This window comes from Lethenteron reissneri, chromosome 48 (assembly GCF_015708825.2).
Source record: "Lethenteron reissneri isolate LAM-NWPU_2019-01 chromosome 48, ASM1570882v1, whole genome shotgun sequence".
In the NCBI taxonomy this organism is placed as follows: domain Eukaryota; kingdom Metazoa; phylum Chordata; class Hyperoartia; order Petromyzontiformes; family Petromyzontidae; genus Lethenteron; species Lethenteron reissneri.
The window spans coordinates 9,244,917-9,263,185 of NC_083826.1; the positions used below are offsets into that span (position 1 = coordinate 9,244,917).

General features: G+C 47.4%; 1 protein-coding gene across 10 annotated transcripts in view; it reads right to left on the minus strand.

Moving 5' to 3' along the window:
- LOC133354742 (guanine nucleotide exchange factor VAV2-like) overlaps positions 1 to 18,269 on the minus strand; it is a 222,670-nt gene that overhangs the window by 69,875 nt on the left and 134,526 nt on the right. For 6 of the 10 annotated variants that reach the window (XM_061571811.1, XM_061571812.1, XM_061571813.1 and 3 more), the window contains exons 4-6: positions 17,871 to 17,939; positions 14,929 to 15,037; positions 12,368 to 12,427 (exon numbers count right to left, since the gene is read on the minus strand). In XM_061571811.1, coding sequence (XP_061427795.1) covers positions 12,368 to 12,427; positions 14,929 to 15,037; positions 17,871 to 17,939 — 238 coding nt within the window. The remainder of the gene's footprint in view (positions 1 to 12,367; positions 12,428 to 14,928; positions 15,038 to 17,870; positions 17,940 to 18,269) is intronic. The other 4 variants (XM_061571820.1, XM_061571817.1, XM_061571816.1 and 1 more) reach the window with 1 other exon arrangement.

Here is an 18,269-nt window from a genome sequence, read left to right on the forward strand (position 1 = left end):
ATATAACAAACTTAGTTCTGAGATCGTGAAACCCTTCGTGTTAGAGAATGGCCCCCTGAAGCGGATATCATAAACTTAGTTCTGAGATCACTTCAAATGACCTCTGGTCCACAGAGTGCGGAGCAGCATGCTCATCGCATGATTATATCATTGATATTCATTGCATTTTCAGTGCTGGAACTTAACCTAATTAAATACAAAAACCAAATTTGGCTTGTGATGGGTCTATTTGTGGTGTTTGTCAACTCATCTTCTGTTCACGGATGGTGATAAAACCGACATGAAGGACTGCAGACCTCTTATCGCACGCACAAATGAGCATTGTGGGATGCAATTGCATGAATGACGCTTATATAAAATGGAATAATTATTATTGCTATTGGCGGCCAGCGATTCAAATTCCACATTCAAAAGATGAGGACCAATTTGACTTCCCACAAAGTGGGTACTGTACCTAATGTTTTTTTAACCCAAGAAGGATGATCGTATCAGTCGACTCCCAGGGCAAGAATTGAACTCGCAACTTTCTGCTTGTGAGGGCGAGTGCTGTAACCACAGTGATGCCGAAACATATGGTATTGAAACAATAGTAAATGAATAAATATATTCCAGGCAGTGTTGTGCTGACTGATGTATGTCCTATGCTGCACTGCACCAATTTATCAGGGGAAAGTCACGGAGAAAGCAATTTGCAGCAGACAATATATTCGCTCATTAAAAATATCAATTAGCAATGCAGTCGTTCATTAAGGTGAGCGGTGGCGCAGTGCTACGCACGCTGCGCTACAAACCCGGCCGCCTGAGTTTGATATCCAGCTACGGCTGACATCAATGGTGAGTGATATTTGAATAGGCTCTGGGGCTTCACCATTCCGCAACTGACGAGCATGATGATTTAACACGGTTAAACAATCCCCCAGATCTGACACAGCATGAAGAGGCTCTTAGTCCAACAGTGCCGATAAAGGCCAGTAAATAGTTCCATTTCACGAATTTGTTACAATGACACACATCCTAAACAACAGCAACCAAGGACAATGAGCGATGGAGTCGTCTCGTACGCAAGGTGCTCGGTGGATTGTCACATGGCGCAACCACAAGAGATGCTTGACGGCTTTGGGAGGCCTTCACCCACCAGTGTATTCAACGTGGCTGGTTGAGATGATGAAATAGAACGCTAACACACAACAATCTCAATGAGCCTACGAACACTCCGTGCAAGCAAAAAAACTAATCTGTCACTGCACATTCGCGACATTTAAGTAACGATTTTTTTTCAATTTTGGGAAAATGTCTTAGTGTATGAATGTACACGTTTGTTTTTATTAACAATTCACTGGTGACGAACTAAATTAACCAACTGGGCTCTATTTGCCCCCCCCCCCAGGCCATTTTAGGCTATGAACCCCCACTGAGTGGAAGGCGCCACGTTCAAATGCACACACACGCATGCGTGCACACATACACACACACGCACACACGAACACACACGCGCGCGCGCGTGCACACACATGAACACACACACGCGCGCATACACACATGTACACACGCTCATACAAAGACAAATATCTCCCATATAGCCTATACAGTAACAGACTATTAGGGGCAAGTGCTGTTAGCGAGCACCTATGAAGGCCGGCACGGTACACAAGAGACTGGGTGGCCAGCACCACGCCTGGCCGCCTTTGTCTCCCTAGTGGTGATGTTTCTACACCACACCAGGTACTCATTTGAGGCTGAGTCGACATAGGGGAGGCCCAGGACCGGTTCAGATAATCGTCACTGGGTGTTGGCCGTGAGCGGGAATCGAACTCAGGTCGCCAGGTTCGTAGCGCAGCGCTCTACCCGCTACACTACCGCTCCCATATACACAAAGACACACTCACACTGACACACGCACAACTGCTCCGCTCACACACTCGTACAATCCATACACCACACACCACACGCACACGAAGCTCAAGCGATCATATTCCATGACTCGGCTCGATTTGCCAGACAGCTCAGCCATTTGCCAAGAGCGAGCACAGAGCAAAGGCGAGCACAAGAACGAGGCAGACGGGAGCAAAAGCTCTCAACGCCACCATGGCGGAGCTCAGAATTTAAGGGCGTCATCGTTACAGAATACACGCCAATAGCCCCATGTATTTTGGACTAAGGGACAGGCATGTCCACACCAGGGAGTTGGAGCGATGAAACCAACTCGTGCACAAGGTGCTTCGGCGGATTGTGGCACTGCAGAACCATGCGAGACTTGGAGGCCTTCGTCCAGTAGTGGATTGATCAGGACTGCTGTTGCCGCTGCTGCTGACGACGACGATGATGATGATGATGGTGATGATGATGGTGATGATGGTGAATTTGAGCAGTTTTTTGTTCTATTGGCACGGCATCGCTACCGGAATAATGAAGTGGAAAATGAACAGACGACGTGAGAATTAAACTTTCACGTGAAATGCACGTTGCATTATGTAATTTTACATATGCGTATATACGGCTTGGTTGTGCTTTGCCAAAGATCTGGTCTGACAATCAGGAAAGGTTTAAATTCCATTTCTGGATAGACTCAGCCCATCATCCCTCAGCCCCATCATCTTTCATGGGGCGATTAAATGATCAACTAAACATGGTGAGAATACACGATACGGTAAACTTGGGTGGCTGTGTTGGGTGGTGCAGTGTTATGGTATAATAACGTTTAACATCATACTTACACGACGACCTAACCCAAAAGAGACCATGTATGAATCGTAACATCGGTCGTGAATACCGACGCAAAAAATCAGCCGTGCCGTTTTTGACGCCACCGCCGGCAGGAGGAACTCCGCGCGAGGGAGCTCCAGGGAACCCCTCGAGGGAGTGTGTAGTCTTAGCGCCTCCGATTATCACGGTTGGCTATGTGCGGTGCGAAAGAAGTTCAACATACATGCATACGTAGAGTAACTGCCCATCGACTAACTGCAGTGTACCCATTAATAATTCTGGATGGACAAAGGTGGGGGGGGAGCCCCCTGCTCATGAGCCATCAGCCGGGGGGAGGGGGTGGGGCGGGGGGGGGGGGGCAACAGCCCTGGCCTGTAGCCCGATGCTACAGCGCTGTTGCAAGTCCTCTTGGTGGCGGAACACACAAAGCTGATACTTGCAGGATACATTCGAATGAACACTCATTGCGTTACATCCACATGGCGATTAAGGGATGCGCATGCCAGGCCAAGGAGGCCCTTCTGATTGAATTTCTCCGCAATGCGGGTGAAGGGGCCGCAGCGAGATTTAAGGGCGAGACTCTGCGAGGCGAACGGCGTGGGGGCGAAACATGATGCTCCCTGCCAGCGAACAGGGCGGGCTGAAACACGCGCCAGGATTTACTTCATTTCGCTAAATTATGGTGCCCGGTTTTTTTAATGCTTTTTTTTCTCCATCTTCTACACAAGTAATTTCGTAAGTGCAGTCACCCTGACATTGTTTAAGATGAAGCTGAGCATCGAACACTGTTGCCGGCGTACGCTGCCACAATCACGGTGACACGGTGTTCTACATAAACAAAATTACGATACGACCATTTTTTGGGGGGGGGGGAATGCTAATAATTGTGATGCAAGGCCACCCCTGAGAAAAGGTAGTGTTTCCCTTTACATGCAATGTGGATTGCTCACGTGATAGGTCTCCTACAATTCCTATGACTGAATGACCAGGAATATCTCAAAAGCTAAGCAGGGTTTTTTGTGCCTGGATAGTGATTGGATGGGTGACCACTGCACAACAAAGAGGTGTGGCTCGTACAGGGCTGTGAAAACAAAATCCATTCTTGTTCTCACCCCGCCCTCACCTTTACAAACCCATATTGACCGGCATGGTGAAGTACGGTCAAACAGTCCTCACGGCCTGAAAAGTGTCAAGGCCTTCATCCGTCCATTGGATTGACAAATTAACTGGCTGTAGGTATAAATCCTACAACAGTCGCGATTGTTAAGCTGTGTGCAATAACGTCACGGATTACACTGGACGTATGGAGTTCGATGGCAAAGGAGCTTTCCAGACTGAGCAGGAGTCGTGTTATGAAACGAAGAGGGGACTTTGTAGCATCGGTGGACGAAAGCTAAAAAATATCGCACGTGTTGACAAACGACGGCATGAATCACCAACGACGAGGATGCGCTGAGGAGGGATTGCAGATCTCGACGTGAGGGTTTGGCAAGCGAGGGCTCGTATAAGGCGCGACACCAATGCGAAAAATACGCGAACAATTCTGAATGCATTCAACGCGGCGCACCATGCCCTGAAACGAATGTTAAACTATTCAATGCAATTATAATTAGAAGTATGGTTACGGTACTCTCCTTCGGTTACTTTGGAAATTAATGAAATTTTGTTCGAGAGAGCATTTCCATGAATACCTAAGCACAGCGGTGCAGTGTGCAATAAGATGTGGGGGGGGGAGGGAAAGATCATTGCACCGTAGCAATTACAGCGCTATTAACCTCCCCATCACAGGTCCCACCCATCTCTCCCCACCAACGTAGCACACCCGCTGGTGTTGGGGGTGCAGGCGGCAAATTAAATTTGTAAGAATTACACAATGTAATTACTCTGCTTGCAAGGAGATGCTTTTCTTTTTTGTTAACGACACATCTGTGTGCGCATACACACAGCAGCAGCAACCATTCGTCACTAAATGGCGGTGACGTTGCAACAGCGCTTGTGCCAGGCTAGGTGCAATTCAAAGTCAATTGAAGCCGTGATGCCTCAACTGATCGTGAGGTCATGGGACAAAGAGAAATCATGTGGTGGTTGTCAGTTCTGCTTAAAAACCACAATTCATAACCTACGCTAGATTATCTAGCCTGAGTCGACCATTAAAGGTTCATGTATCATTGACGCTTACTTTGGCCACGTGGTTTGTAGCTCGGCTGCTGTAGCTACTGCACCACCACACTGAAAAGACAAAGATCCCTCACAGAGTCTAATTTCAGACTTTAGGGACACATTCTGTTTACAAGCATTTGTTAGGGCTGGCACAGGGCAAGAGGGGGTGGGATGTGGCCGCTACCATGCCCTGTGGCCCTTGTCTCCCCAGCGCTAACGTATGCTGCACACTCCACCATGTACTCATTTGAGGCTGAATAAACCTAGGGGGAGAGCCCAGACTAGTTCATAAATCACTGGTGCTGACCGTGGCAAGGAATCAAACGCGTTGGGTTTTCATCACAGTCTCACTAACAGTGGGAATCTTTATTTATACAGGAGGAATCAGATGAGCTATAAAGCTCCTTGCTTCACCGATGTCCAGTAAGCGGGGGGTCAGAAAGTTACAACAACAAACAATGCCAAAACACGACAGGAGTGTAAAGTATAGGAAAGGTATGCAAATGACTAAAAACGAAATATTTATATTCTACCAGGTAAAGTCCACTGAGCTATGAGCTTCTTTTTCAGAAGCAGCCGAATAATCGAAATCATCCCAAGGACCACTTTTCACCCAGGAAACTGGTGAGCCCAGACCGCCTTGGGCTGGCCACCTGTGAGAGAGAGCTTGACAGCTCGTCGGGATCTTCCACCTTCAATCAAATGTTTTCGTCGAGATTCAACGCCACATCGTGTCGCGAGATATCGTGCGTCGTCGCTGTCCTGGGTGCTTCGCAGCAGAGCCGTGCAGCGTGATGTTGAAGGGACAGATCTTTGTGAACATGCGTGCAGTGTGTGTAATCCGTTGCATATATAAATAGTGGTATATATTTAGAGAAACAAGTTTAAAATGTGTTTTTTTCCCATGTTGCAAACGATCACACATCTGCTGTGCATCACTTTCCAGTCAATGTCACGTGACCGCTCTTAATGGCACGGAAATGGTGCCGTGAGACAACGTCAACAGCGTAGTTCTTGTTCGTGTGCACAAACAGGACAGGCAAAAAAGCCTCTTCTACTTAATGACGACTCTTAAAGTACCAATTAAAACAACATTACATGCCTTTTATTTGCTGTTACTAGCCTCTGTTGATGCTGTACAAAGTGTGGTAAGGGTTGTTGGCCAAAGTAATTCGTTTGAAAGTAATTTCGTGACTCAGTACTCTTTAACACGTAGAAAGTAGGCTTCGTGAACATTATTATCCATAACAAGAGGTTTTTGTGTCGGGTGTTGGCGGGTTTAACGACACATTTATATTTACGCGATCTAAACCAAAAACCTCGATTATGGAGTACTCTTTAAGTGCTCTACATCATTTGCAGCCCTTTATCAATCCACTGCTGGATGAAAAAACCCTCAGGTTGAGTGTTTTGGTCATCGTGGTTGACCATACTTCACCACTCTGGTCAGTGTGGGTTGGTGAAGTGGGGGCCCCAAGACCGACACTGCCGTTAGCCGTAACCCCGTGCTTAGCCGATGTTCCTCATACAATATTAATACTTTAGCAAAAACAAATCATGCTCATTACTATGATATGTTGGTGGCCTTGCCTATGAGTGGTGTGAGTGCGTGCGTGTCTAGACATTTTGTAATGGGTTAAATATTTTAATAATTATGTCATGTCAACGTTTTTATCAGCAGTTGCAGCTGCCACTGTTATCATTAATGTGCATTCTTTGAATAGTATAACAAATGTTTAAGATGTTGCTTAGGAGTAACTGCTACATCAGGCTGTCATCTGGAAACCACGAGCGATAAAATAGACAGACCTGTGCAAGCAAACGTATGCCCGCACATTATTTTTGGTGGCGAGATGTTAACTCCCTCGCCTGGTATGCAGGAGTTTATTGGTTCGATCCCAACCCTGACACCTGCTGTATACTTGGAGTTTGCATACTCTCCCCGTGGTCTCGTGGATTTTTCTCCAGGTGGTCCGGTTTTTCCCTCCACATTTCTAAACAAGCGTTTCGAGTATTTGGCTACTACAAATTTCAATGTGAAAATCCACCGTGTTGAGCTATCATTTGTGATGGGTAGCTCGCTTCTGAAAAAGAGCAATATAGCTCAGTGGGCCTTACCTGGTTATTTTCATTTTATTTTCTACCTACGTGACTTCACCGAAAGAACCACAGTATGGATTCATGCAGTCATGAAAGCTTCAAATCTAGATTAAAATAAAAAGAGTTCAGTTTAAATTATTGTGAACATCTTTAGCCCCCTAGAGATACCTGGTCAGCTCTTGGATCTCAACTATCTTGCTCACGATATTAAAATGATTCTTAACAATCAGCCACTTATAGAATAAAACAAAAACTGATCACGTAGAGGTTTTCAGAGCCAATACTGTGATGCAGACTTGATTTATGATTTTTGTTACGTGGCCTTCGACTCAAAACATCAACTATGAATCACAACAAAACAACATCGACAGCTTTGGGGGGGGGAGGGGGATGGCGTTGCTGGCAAACGGAGGATCACACCTTCTTGAAATCTCGGCGAGGAAATCAATCACTGGACAATTGGCTTCTCCGTTCGCCCTTCACCGCAGGGCCAAGCAAGCGAGAGGCTCCAGGTGCGAGGGCCAGGAGGGCGCTGAGCAGGAGGGTGTGTGACTCATGAAGCCATTGATTTTTTTTCATGAAAGACTTATCAGGCAAGTACAATGACCTGGGACTGTCTGTATTAAAAACATAAGAGCCAGATGGGAGATCATCAAAGAGGTTTATTTATTCAATTCATGAGGTTATGGGAGGGAACTCGTTTACTTATTTATTTACTTATTCAATGAAATATTTCAACCCTCATCTTGATTTAGTGGGCAAAATTTCACCGCACAAGGTGCGAGGCGATTGATCCCAAATTGGTGGCTTTAACATATTAAGCGTTGCCCTAAACAACAACAAAACAGCCGTTATTTTCAAGTGGCCTCATGAACAAAGCATTGAAAGCAACGCAAGGGAAAGGGATTATAACAATGACTTCATAGGAAGCCTTTAATAAATATTTCAGGACAAATTAAATATTCACAGTGGCCCTGCACAGTACAATTGTTGAATCGTTAAGTGTTTCTTTGAGCGAGAAAATATGTTTTAAGAGTCCCCCCGAAGAGGCTGTGATGGTGCACATTTTCGCAACTGTATTCAGACTGTGGATCAGGCAAGGATATGTGGCAGGATATGACGGCGCATCAGCATTTTGCACCAATAACTTGCTTGTCAAAGCAGCCTGTGCTATATCTCGATCACCATCACGCCAAAGACACAAAATATCCGGATCTCTCGCACGGTAATGCAAAACTGTTGTGCTCGAGAAAAGCCGACGGAAGTGGAAGTAACAGAGCTACAGCTGAAAATCATTCGAGTGACCTTGGGTCCCATATTCTTGGTTCTTTCGGTAAAGTCACGTAGATATAAAATAAAAATTGAAAATTAATTAAATTAAAAATAAAAGCAAACAACCCACGACGTTTCGATCGCAACACAAGCGGCCTGACGAAGACCGCTTGTGTTGCGATCGAAACGTCGTGGGTTGTTTGCTTTTATTTTTTATTTACTTTATTTTAAATAAAAAAATTATTTTATTTTTATTTTCTATCTACGTGACTTTACCGAAAGAACCAAGAATATGAATTCCTGCAGTCACGAAAGTTTTAAGTCAAAATTTTACCTTGGGTCCCACACAAATGCAATGTTTATCCAATTACGGTCAATTCTCAGAGCTGGAATGTAGCCAAATGGAGTGCAGCACTCAGCATAATGTGATGGGGTTTCTTTTCTAGTAATTGAGGATGGCATTTAAACTCGAGCTTCGGCAGAAACTACTGTAATGGTTACTGAGTGAGTCCGTGTATAGTGGTAATACTGTGTAAATGGAAGGTTTTATTGAGCGAGTGACGGATGTGAATAATACGAGAAAGTGAGCGAATGACTCAAATGTACCTGAGCCGATGTTTATAATGTGACAAATCTGAACACTGTACGTCACTTTGCCGCACTCGAGAATGCGCTTTCATCAGCAGGTGGATGCTGAGATGCATTACTCTTCTCTGGCCACTACTATGGTCACTGCTATCGTGAAATTCACTCAGATTCCTCCTCCCATAACCAATGACTGCTTTGGATATCTGTGGCATTAGGGGCCATCCATTGAGTAGGTACGCAAAAATCTCTCAAAACTTGACCCCTCCCCCCCTCCCTGTACGCACGCGTACTTTTCACACACCCCCCCCCCCCCACCTGCGTACGTTCGCTTGACGCACCCCCCCCCCCCCCCAATCCTATAGAACGGCCGATATTTAACCACGCAGAAACGATCAACGATTAATAATATTAACGTGTTTAAGCAAACAGATAGTCCACCGCCGGCTGCATTAAAAAATTAAGTTGTGTAACTTGGCCACTTATTTTGCTGAGCTGCGTGATAGCTGCAGTCAGGGGGGGCACGTGGCACACGAAGTGACACCTCTCCCACAGTCCCACTTCTCCCGGCAGGACTTGTTGTCTGACAGCTGAAGAAACTGAACTGTGGCTCATTTGAAGGCAAATGTAGACAAATTATTATCGAGGCTTCACCCCCCCCCCCCCCGTTTCCTATACGTACATTGTCAGTAGACCTCCCATACGCAAGCGTACGAATTTGGGTTAACCCCCCTCCCCCCTCCATGCGTACGTACTCAATGGATGGCCCCTTATTACTGCGCAAGGCTGTCATGAAGCAAGGTGCCAGAGACCAGGGTCGACGCATCACTGCACTGGGAGTTTTCAAAAGCCAATCACCATTAAAATCACCTGCCACTCCCGTAATTTCAGGGGTATCAAGTTTTATACTCTACAGCACCTCCTCGCAAATTCGCCTGCAATGTTATCCCCATCATCCGATCCAACTGTCTGCGCTCTTCAACTCGAAGCTGACCTGAGGGTGGCGCTGGACAAGCTGGCACCATTCAAACCACGAACCACTCGGCAGCCTTCCCACGACACTCGCTGGCTCTCAAGAGACGCCATCCTTGCTAAGCGAATCAGGAGGCACCTTGAGAGGATCGCGTCCCACAGTAGTCTTCCCTGCTGATCGAGTTGCCTACAGAGTTGCCTACAGAGCTGTCTGCAGGAAAACTAACGAACTTGTCCTTGCCTCACGTTCCTCCTACATTGCAAAACGCATCAAAACAGCTACCGGAAAACCACGCATCCTTTGGAAAACCCTCCAGGATCTTTTACATCCTGGTAGCACCATGGTCCCTCACCTTAGCGATCCCTTGGCCTCACTGAAACTTGCCACCTCTTTCAAGCTTACTGCACCAACAAGCTGATGACCATCGCAAACTCCTGCACGTCTTCCCTCACATTGCTCCCGTTTCCTGAAATTGAAAACACTCAACCAGATACCTTTCTAACCACGTTCAAGCCGGTGTCTTCAAAAGACGTTTTCTCTTTGATTCAATCACTTCATATGAAGTCATCTCCACCCGATGTCCTCTCAGGTTCTTTGTTCAAACAATGTGCTCCGGAACTTGCCATCATAATCAGGAACATCGCAAATGCCTCATTCTCTATGGGGTGTTTTCCATCTAACCTCAAATCTGGCCTGGTTTCCCCCCTGTTAAAGAAACCAAGTCTCGACCCGGATGACCCATCTAGCTATCGTACCATCACTAATCTCTCAAACCTCTCTAAACTCCTCAAAGACTCGCCCTCGCCCAGCTAAAACCCCACATCACCTCCTCCCCAAACTACTGCTCCTTCCAGTCAGCTCACCGTCCAAACTACTCCACAGAAACAGCACTCACCAGAGTGCTCGATGACATTTTAATGATTATTGACTCCGGCTCAATCGTTGCTCTTGTATGTCTGGACATTTCATCAGCCTTTGACACCGTCAACCACTCGCTCCTTACTTCCCGAATCCTGAAATCCGACTCCGGTATATGTGGCTCAGCACTCAAGTGGATACTGTTGTACCTTTCTGATCATCAATCCTCAGTCAGGGTGGGCTCGTCCACATCTCCTGAGACAAAAGCGTTATGTGGCGTCCCCCAGGGCTCCGTTCTCGGTCCCCTGCTGTTCACAGCCTACACTTCCCCGATCGGCCACCTCGTATCTCAAGCTTCGGTGTCAAGCACCACACATATGCGGACGACACTATTCTGTTCACCGCTATCAATTCTACCATTGCTCCACGCCTCTGAGTTGCGGCTGTTAGGTCCGCAAATTTGCGCGCGTTATAAATTGCATTATTATTATAACAGTCTGCAGAAGTTCCACAGTTGTGGGTGGGGGGAGGATGTTGCTTTTTATAATCCCAAATTAGTAATATACAAGATAATTTTCTAATTTGCCGTATCTGTATCGTGATGCCATTGTGGGACATGGTGTCAGTTAGTCAGATAAAAGCCGCCCCCTTCCCCCATTAAAATAGTCATCAAAATGCTATAAACTGAATCCCCAGCCAGCCAAGGTGGCTGATGAGAGCTCGATGCTGACCCAGGCAGGAAAACACGTAGGCCACGCCCTCCTGCCCTCTGACCCCTGACTTTGGCAGGAAACCAGCATCAGGTTCGCAGCAGTGACGGTGCCAACCGCGTGAGGCAGTTTGGAACGGGCTAAAATAAAAGTGATGATTAAAAGAAATCTACCTACAAAACGTCTCCACGACCCATTGCTGTGTGCCCGTTGACACCTGAATTGACTGATTTTCTTCATTTTTAAACATTAATGTGTCACCACCGGATTGGACAGTTTGGAAGTGCTACACCAGGACCACTAAATCGCCCGCTGTTTTCAAATGACTACACGGAATATTGAACGTCCACTGTGAAGCAGAGGGCGCGGAGGACTCTTTGGTGAATGCCCCTTTGCAGGAATAACCAGGATCGGCCTAACGGGGTTCGAGCCGCGAGCCGCGAGTCTCCACAACAAGCGGGGAACGCCGCTGCCGCTGAGCCGTGTGTCACTAACCCGTGTCGAGGACTTCATCTACCAGACTGTCGCTGTGTTCGCACGCCGCTCTGCAGCACACAACCATTCTCTTCCTGCACCTTCCCTCACCCTCGCTCATTCGCGACGCACTGGACAGGCAAGAGGCCAGAGTGCGTGATGCCATGAATTCCGACCTAAGTACTGCTCGGGAATTTGGAATTCCCTCTCATCATCTCTCTTCCCAAGTTCTCACAAACTTGCTCAATTTGAGAAGCGCATTCATTCTTGTCTGTTACTCTAACCGTGTTGTTTGTTGCTGGCCAGTTGGCATTTTGGGGCTTTGGCGCTGTGCTCGGGATCCGTGATACACAAAAAGAGAGATTCGAACTCAGCATCTCAGCTTTGTCAGCTCAGCCCTCAGACCTCCGAGCAACCAGGGCCCCATCCGAGAGCTCAGAACCTGAAGCATCAATAGAGAACTGGAAATGGCGGTGAGGCGAACGGTGACGCCAACGAGTTATAAACATGGAGAGAAGGGCAAGGCGCTTACCAGGACCAGGCGCTTCTGCAGCGTAGGGCAGAGAGACGTAAAGCTGTTAGCTGGTCGCAGCTGCAAGCCCCAGCAAGGAGAGCGTAAGCAGGAAGGGAAGCAAGGCCAGGGGGGGGGGGCAGCAATCAGTCAGAGACAGAAACGAGCGCGCGGAGAGACAAACAAGAAATATAACAACAGCAACAAAGAGGAGTGCGGCAGCGCAGCGACAGTTAAAGGTGGCGGCACAACAGAGCATCGCTGCCATTAGCGCCGGCATTAAGGGTCAATTAAGGTTTAATTGGGACCAAAAGTTTCCGCGCTTCTCAGGGAATTCTGTAGATTGGAAGTAAATGGCAGGAGTTCATCAGCGCGAAGGCCACGGGTTCAGGGAATTAAATGCTCATGCTCAATCTGACTTGCAGGGGTTAAATCAGAGTTATTTCATCGACAATGGCGATGGCAAAAGGCAAGGTTGTGACAAGACAGCGGCAGCAGCAAACAATGGTGGCTACACCGTACTGATCATTCATAACATGGTCCCCTCATTGTTGTCTCCCTGCTGTCATCAGCCGTGATCAATTCAATGCTGGATGAAGGCCTTCCACAAGCCATAGCCATCTCTCACGATCCGGCGATGTAATGATCCACCCAGCTCTTGTGTTTTTTTACTCATTTTAAGTTGAGAGGACCGATCCTATGGTCACGAGCATGCTGTCTAGAAATCACCGCTTGTGGCCATTTTGTCTCTTCGACCACAACTCGAGGAGTTCAGAGAATGTGGCCACAAGTGACAAAATGTCACACATTCAGTTCTTGAATTGAGGAAGGTTGTAAGGAAGACCTTGTGTATTTTTTTCTTAAATCTATTTATTTCCAGCTGTTTTAACTTGTCCGTTGTGATGGGTTTTCTCGTCATTGAACCATTTGAAAAATCACCGTTTTCGTGCTTCATTATTAATACTCTCATTTGTTTCCAGCCTGCAGGCACTTTCCTGTCTGGTGAGTTTCCCATCATTTATATCGAGTATTAAATGGGTTACTTTGCTGTGAAACCAGCAGCAGGATAAATAAAAGTCAAAAACAAGTAATGCGCCTCCCTGTCCAAACGAAGCATTGGGCACTTCTCCATTGGTGGTGCTTTAGCCAGAGGTGGAATGTCCACATTCCTGTCAGCAACGAGTCTCTCCAAAGAATGACCACTCTTGGTTTTCCACAACATGGTAACGTGCAAATGACTCAATTGAGATTTTGCTGGAAGAGGAATGACCCGGGTCCCTTTCGCATATGAGACTCATTCTGGTCTCTAGTTCTCACCTGGTTAAATAAAATAAACTCAATTTCAACGTCACATCACATATATGCCCTGGCCAGTTGACCTACGCCCACACCCAGTGCAGTGATTGTGCATGGAATAACTATCCGTCTCTACCGACATTCACACATTTAACATTTATACATATCCGACGACGCCTCATTCCTCGGCAAGTTGGAAATGCGACGTTGTATTGCAGCCGCTTTGTCGACGACCAAGAAATGATGAACCAAAATCCGTCCTCGATTGGAAACTGAACTCACAAAATTCCCAACTGTAATACGGCCAAAAATGTAACGGGGAGGCGGAAGGTCTAATTGGCAAAAAGAAATATGAAACCACTCAGAACAGCACCCCCTTAAGACCTTGCCACCATCGACGCTGGCCCCCGAACAGCACCTCGCTAGCAGCACACACAGCAGTCGCTCCCAATTAAGAGCCGACAGTTAGCCAGCAGGGCACGGCTATGAAGGTGGGGTCGGGGGAAGGACGACCCAGGTGCCTAAAGGACATGCTCCAAAGTCTGGATGAAGCCCCTGGGAGGCGTTGGCTGCAGTGAGGGTGGAAGTGTTAAGCCTGTGAATGAAATTAGTGATGACAATTTTCAGCGATGAAGTGGGGTTTTTTAATTATTATTTTTTATTCAATGACCGACTATGAATTTACAAATTCCGTGGGGAGTGGCGATGGCTACGACTGCTGCCCACCTAAGACGAAGAGCACGGCCGACTGCGTCGACTTGAAGTTAACGAGTCTGAAGACACAGACTTATCATTTAGTATTTTAAATTAGAGTTTAAAAATATCACGTCCACCGTGCACCAAGGAAGAGACCAAAACGTTGTGATTGGTTACGTATGTATGTAAATAGAAAGATTTACCGAGTTAAATGATTGGCCCACCTGATAACATCCAATGGGGAAAAAATTGCGAGCCCTTAACACCCCATAATTTGAAAAAACTCAAGAGCAGATGGAACATTCGTCTATTTTAGTCGACGAGATGAACAGTGACTACATGTAATCCCCAGACTCAGACTTGACTAATATCCACAAGTTTGCATCTCCAATTAGCACGGTTGGCGATGTACGCTGCAAAAGAGGCTCAACATACAAACATACAGGTTGTCATTGACGAGACGAACACCATGACTGAATTCTAAAGTTCGCATTACATTAACAATGGGTAGGGGGGGAGCTGCAGTGCTGGGGCAAGAGGGACTTGGCCGGGATGAGGTGGGCACCAGGGAGACGGTGCCGGTGACTTACCGATGGGGGATGCGCCTCCACTTTCATGATGTCCTCGTAGATCTCGTCGCCTTCCCCGTCGCACGGCACGCAGTCGTACAGCTCCTCCTCGTTCTCGATCTCTCGCTCGCTGCCGGGGGAGACGCGCAAACGTTAGCGGCACATCGGGCAAGGAACGCCGGGCAGAGGCGTTTGCCCTCCTCCCGTTCGCCCTGCTGCTGCCCGAGCCCACGACAGCTGTCTCCGCGATCGCGCGGGGCCACGGCCACCATCGCTCGCCGCTCCGTCCGCGTCCCTTGGATGCCGTTGTGTTATGGGTGGACGTGTACGCCCCGCGTGTGCCTCACGTAACTGTGGTGTAGGCTGGGTACCCCCACGGTTCCTCTTCCATGTTGTCTCGTCAGCGCGAAAGAGTCGGGAAAACTATTACGTATTTTTGTACGTTGAACTTCTTTCGCACTGTACGTTGCCAACCGTGCTAATCCCAAAGCTCCCGGTGACAGCACTCATTTCTGTTGCAGCCTCAGCCAGTGCTGGCAATTCCATATTTCCATGGTGGTGGCCAGTCTATCCAAAGGTTGATTGCAATGAGGGTGGCTGGTGTTGTTTAACAAAGCTGAACTCATGGGGATTGTATGCGTGCCCATTGCATAAGTGGACAGTTTCTGTTTTTCTTTGGAAAAAAATAATATATTGCGTAAAGCATTACATTAATATTACTGACATGCATTGTTTATTTTCCCTAAACATTTTCTTAAAATGTTTTCCTCAAGTCAGATTAATATTTAGCCCAAGCACATGCTGAACTTCTTCAACACCGTACCTAACTAACTGTGATAATCGGAGGCGCGGGACATGATCTATCCACTCCCCAAGCCGCTGCCGCCATCTCTCACGGTTCTGCAGTGCGCGCGAGCCGATTCCACCGCTCCGTCTCCGCGGTGGACGTCCAACTCGGACGCGTTCCCTCCTGTTAGCCCACCGCACAAGCGGCGCTGCCCTGGTGCAGGGAGGTTTGCTGAACCCGGCTCGGCTCGGACGGGCCGCGTTCTCCAGAATCGAAATACTTCCGCCTGCGGCTCGAGCTGGCCCTGTTGGCTTGCTCCATTCGCCTGGGCCAGTGGCTGCACGGTGCCCTCAAGAAGCGATGTTGCCGAGTGCCACTGTGAGGTCCGCAGTTCAATCACGTCCCGGGGGAGGAACGGTGGAAATGGACCTTCTCCGCTGGTTGTTCAGGCCGCCCCGCTCGCGCCGTGAATTTAACAGCCGCCCGCCCGGGGACTCTCGGTCGTTGGTACAAAACCAACCTCAATAATTCAGCGAGCTCAACTCCCGAACGGCTCCACTGAGTGACGTGGCGCACGTTGAAAATTCAGGCCGATTCTAAGATTTTTGGCGGCTATGTTTGACCCTACACAACCAAGGTTAAAAGCATTTAATGCATTCGCTCTGTCCATGTGTGTTCGCCTTTCCTGTCTGTCGGTCTGTCTTTAACATGAGACCACAAGAACTCTGGCAAAATATGATGAAACGTAAATACAATTTTATATGAAGCTGTGTGGCTATTAGGAACGTAGTCTACAGTAAACAAGCCAAATTGACCAAAGGGTTGCCCAAAACCAACCCACGTTTTTGTCCCGACAGCTACCTACTGGCTTCCGTGCTGCTGCCTCAACACTTTTGGGGACAGGGCGCACGCTGGAAAGCGTGATAAGATTCCATGCGCACGAGCGAGATTTTGTTTGCCTCCCTTGTTTTGAACGTGACAGAGCAGGAATTGGAGGAAAGAAGTCAACGACGTCATGAAAGGGATCCACACTGAACATCATTAACGAGCACACACGAGCCTGCCAGTTGAGCACTTGGGTTCGAGAACCAAATTCTTTGCAAAATAAACATTAAAGAAACTGTCAACTGTGCAGGGAAGTACATAATCATGCTGTTTGCTACCAGCTGAAATACCTATACAGATTTGGAGCACAGTGTTTAGCAGGGAAGCGATTCTGTGGCCTGTGCCAAGTCGAACACTATGATGCTCGTGAGCAGGCTGACTTGTTCCCGCTAAAGCGATACAACTTTTAACTCCTTCCAACTCGCCCACCATTAGGCCGCTCAATGCGACCGCATTTAAGACGCTCTATGTAAACCATGGACTTATTCATTTGCAGAGAAAGGGAGTCAGTCATAGGTATAGAGGGGGGAATTAAGCTCTTGAGACTGGAATTGAATAGGGGCAGGGAGTGTATGAGTCTCTGTGCAAGCCTATGGGTCTCTTTGTGAGTATGGATCTGTGCGAGCCCATTTGACTCTCCATGTGTCTATAGGTCTCTGTGCGAGTCTATTGGTCTCCGTGTGACTCTACGTGTCCCTTTGTGAGTCTATGGGTCTCTCTGTGAGTCTATGGGTCTCTGTTTGAGTCTATGGGTCTCTGTGTGAGTCTTTGGGAGTGAGAGGCAGTCAGTCATAGGCACAGGAAAAAATGAAGGTCTTGAGCCTGGATTTGAGCAGCGGCAGGGATTCGGCAGCACAGAGAGGTGGGGCAAGGCAGTTAAAGACTACAAGGGGAGAAGAGAGGCACGAGTGACCTCCTACTGAGCGAAGGTTGACTGGGGGCCTTGTCTGCCTGGAAACACTCCAGTGGAATTTCTGACGAAATTAGAAAAACACCTTTACCATCAGCAGCCAGTGACATTGCAATAAAATATTGCAGATATGTTTCTATCTAAGGCCTTCACTTCACCTGCCACTCAGTTTATTGCAACGCAATTCGATGCATGAACGCAAAATATAATATTTTTTGTAAAATAAAAAAAAGTCACGCAATATTTTATCTCAATATGAATAATTTAGCTCTGGGATGGTTCGTGCCATCATTAGTTGCTCCCAAAAGTTGCTAATTTTACCAACACACCGTTGATTACAGTAGAAACAAACGTGTCACATCTGACAAATAACATACTTACTCGGCCATCTCTTCCAAGCTTCTGTAAATGTCTTCATTGTAATCCGTGGTCTCTTCATTAGGAAATGGCCTGAAGCAGAGAAATGGGTTATTAAAAAGGAACACATTTTTTTTCATGCTTTCATCCTCATGCAAATTGACAATTAATTATGCCGGTGAATGTTCCTGGATTCTCCCGCGCTCCGCTAATGAATACAACAAGAGCCGCCATTTGCCATAAATTGGCGGTGACAGCACCGCAACACTTGTGCCAGACTAGATACACGTTGAGTCCACGTGAAGTGTCGAAGGCTCGCTGGCAAGAAGAGGTCATGGGACAGACCCAAGTGCCGTGGGTTGACCTGACTGAAAATGACAGCGATACGCCACGCACCTAACCGCGACACTTCAGCTATCCACA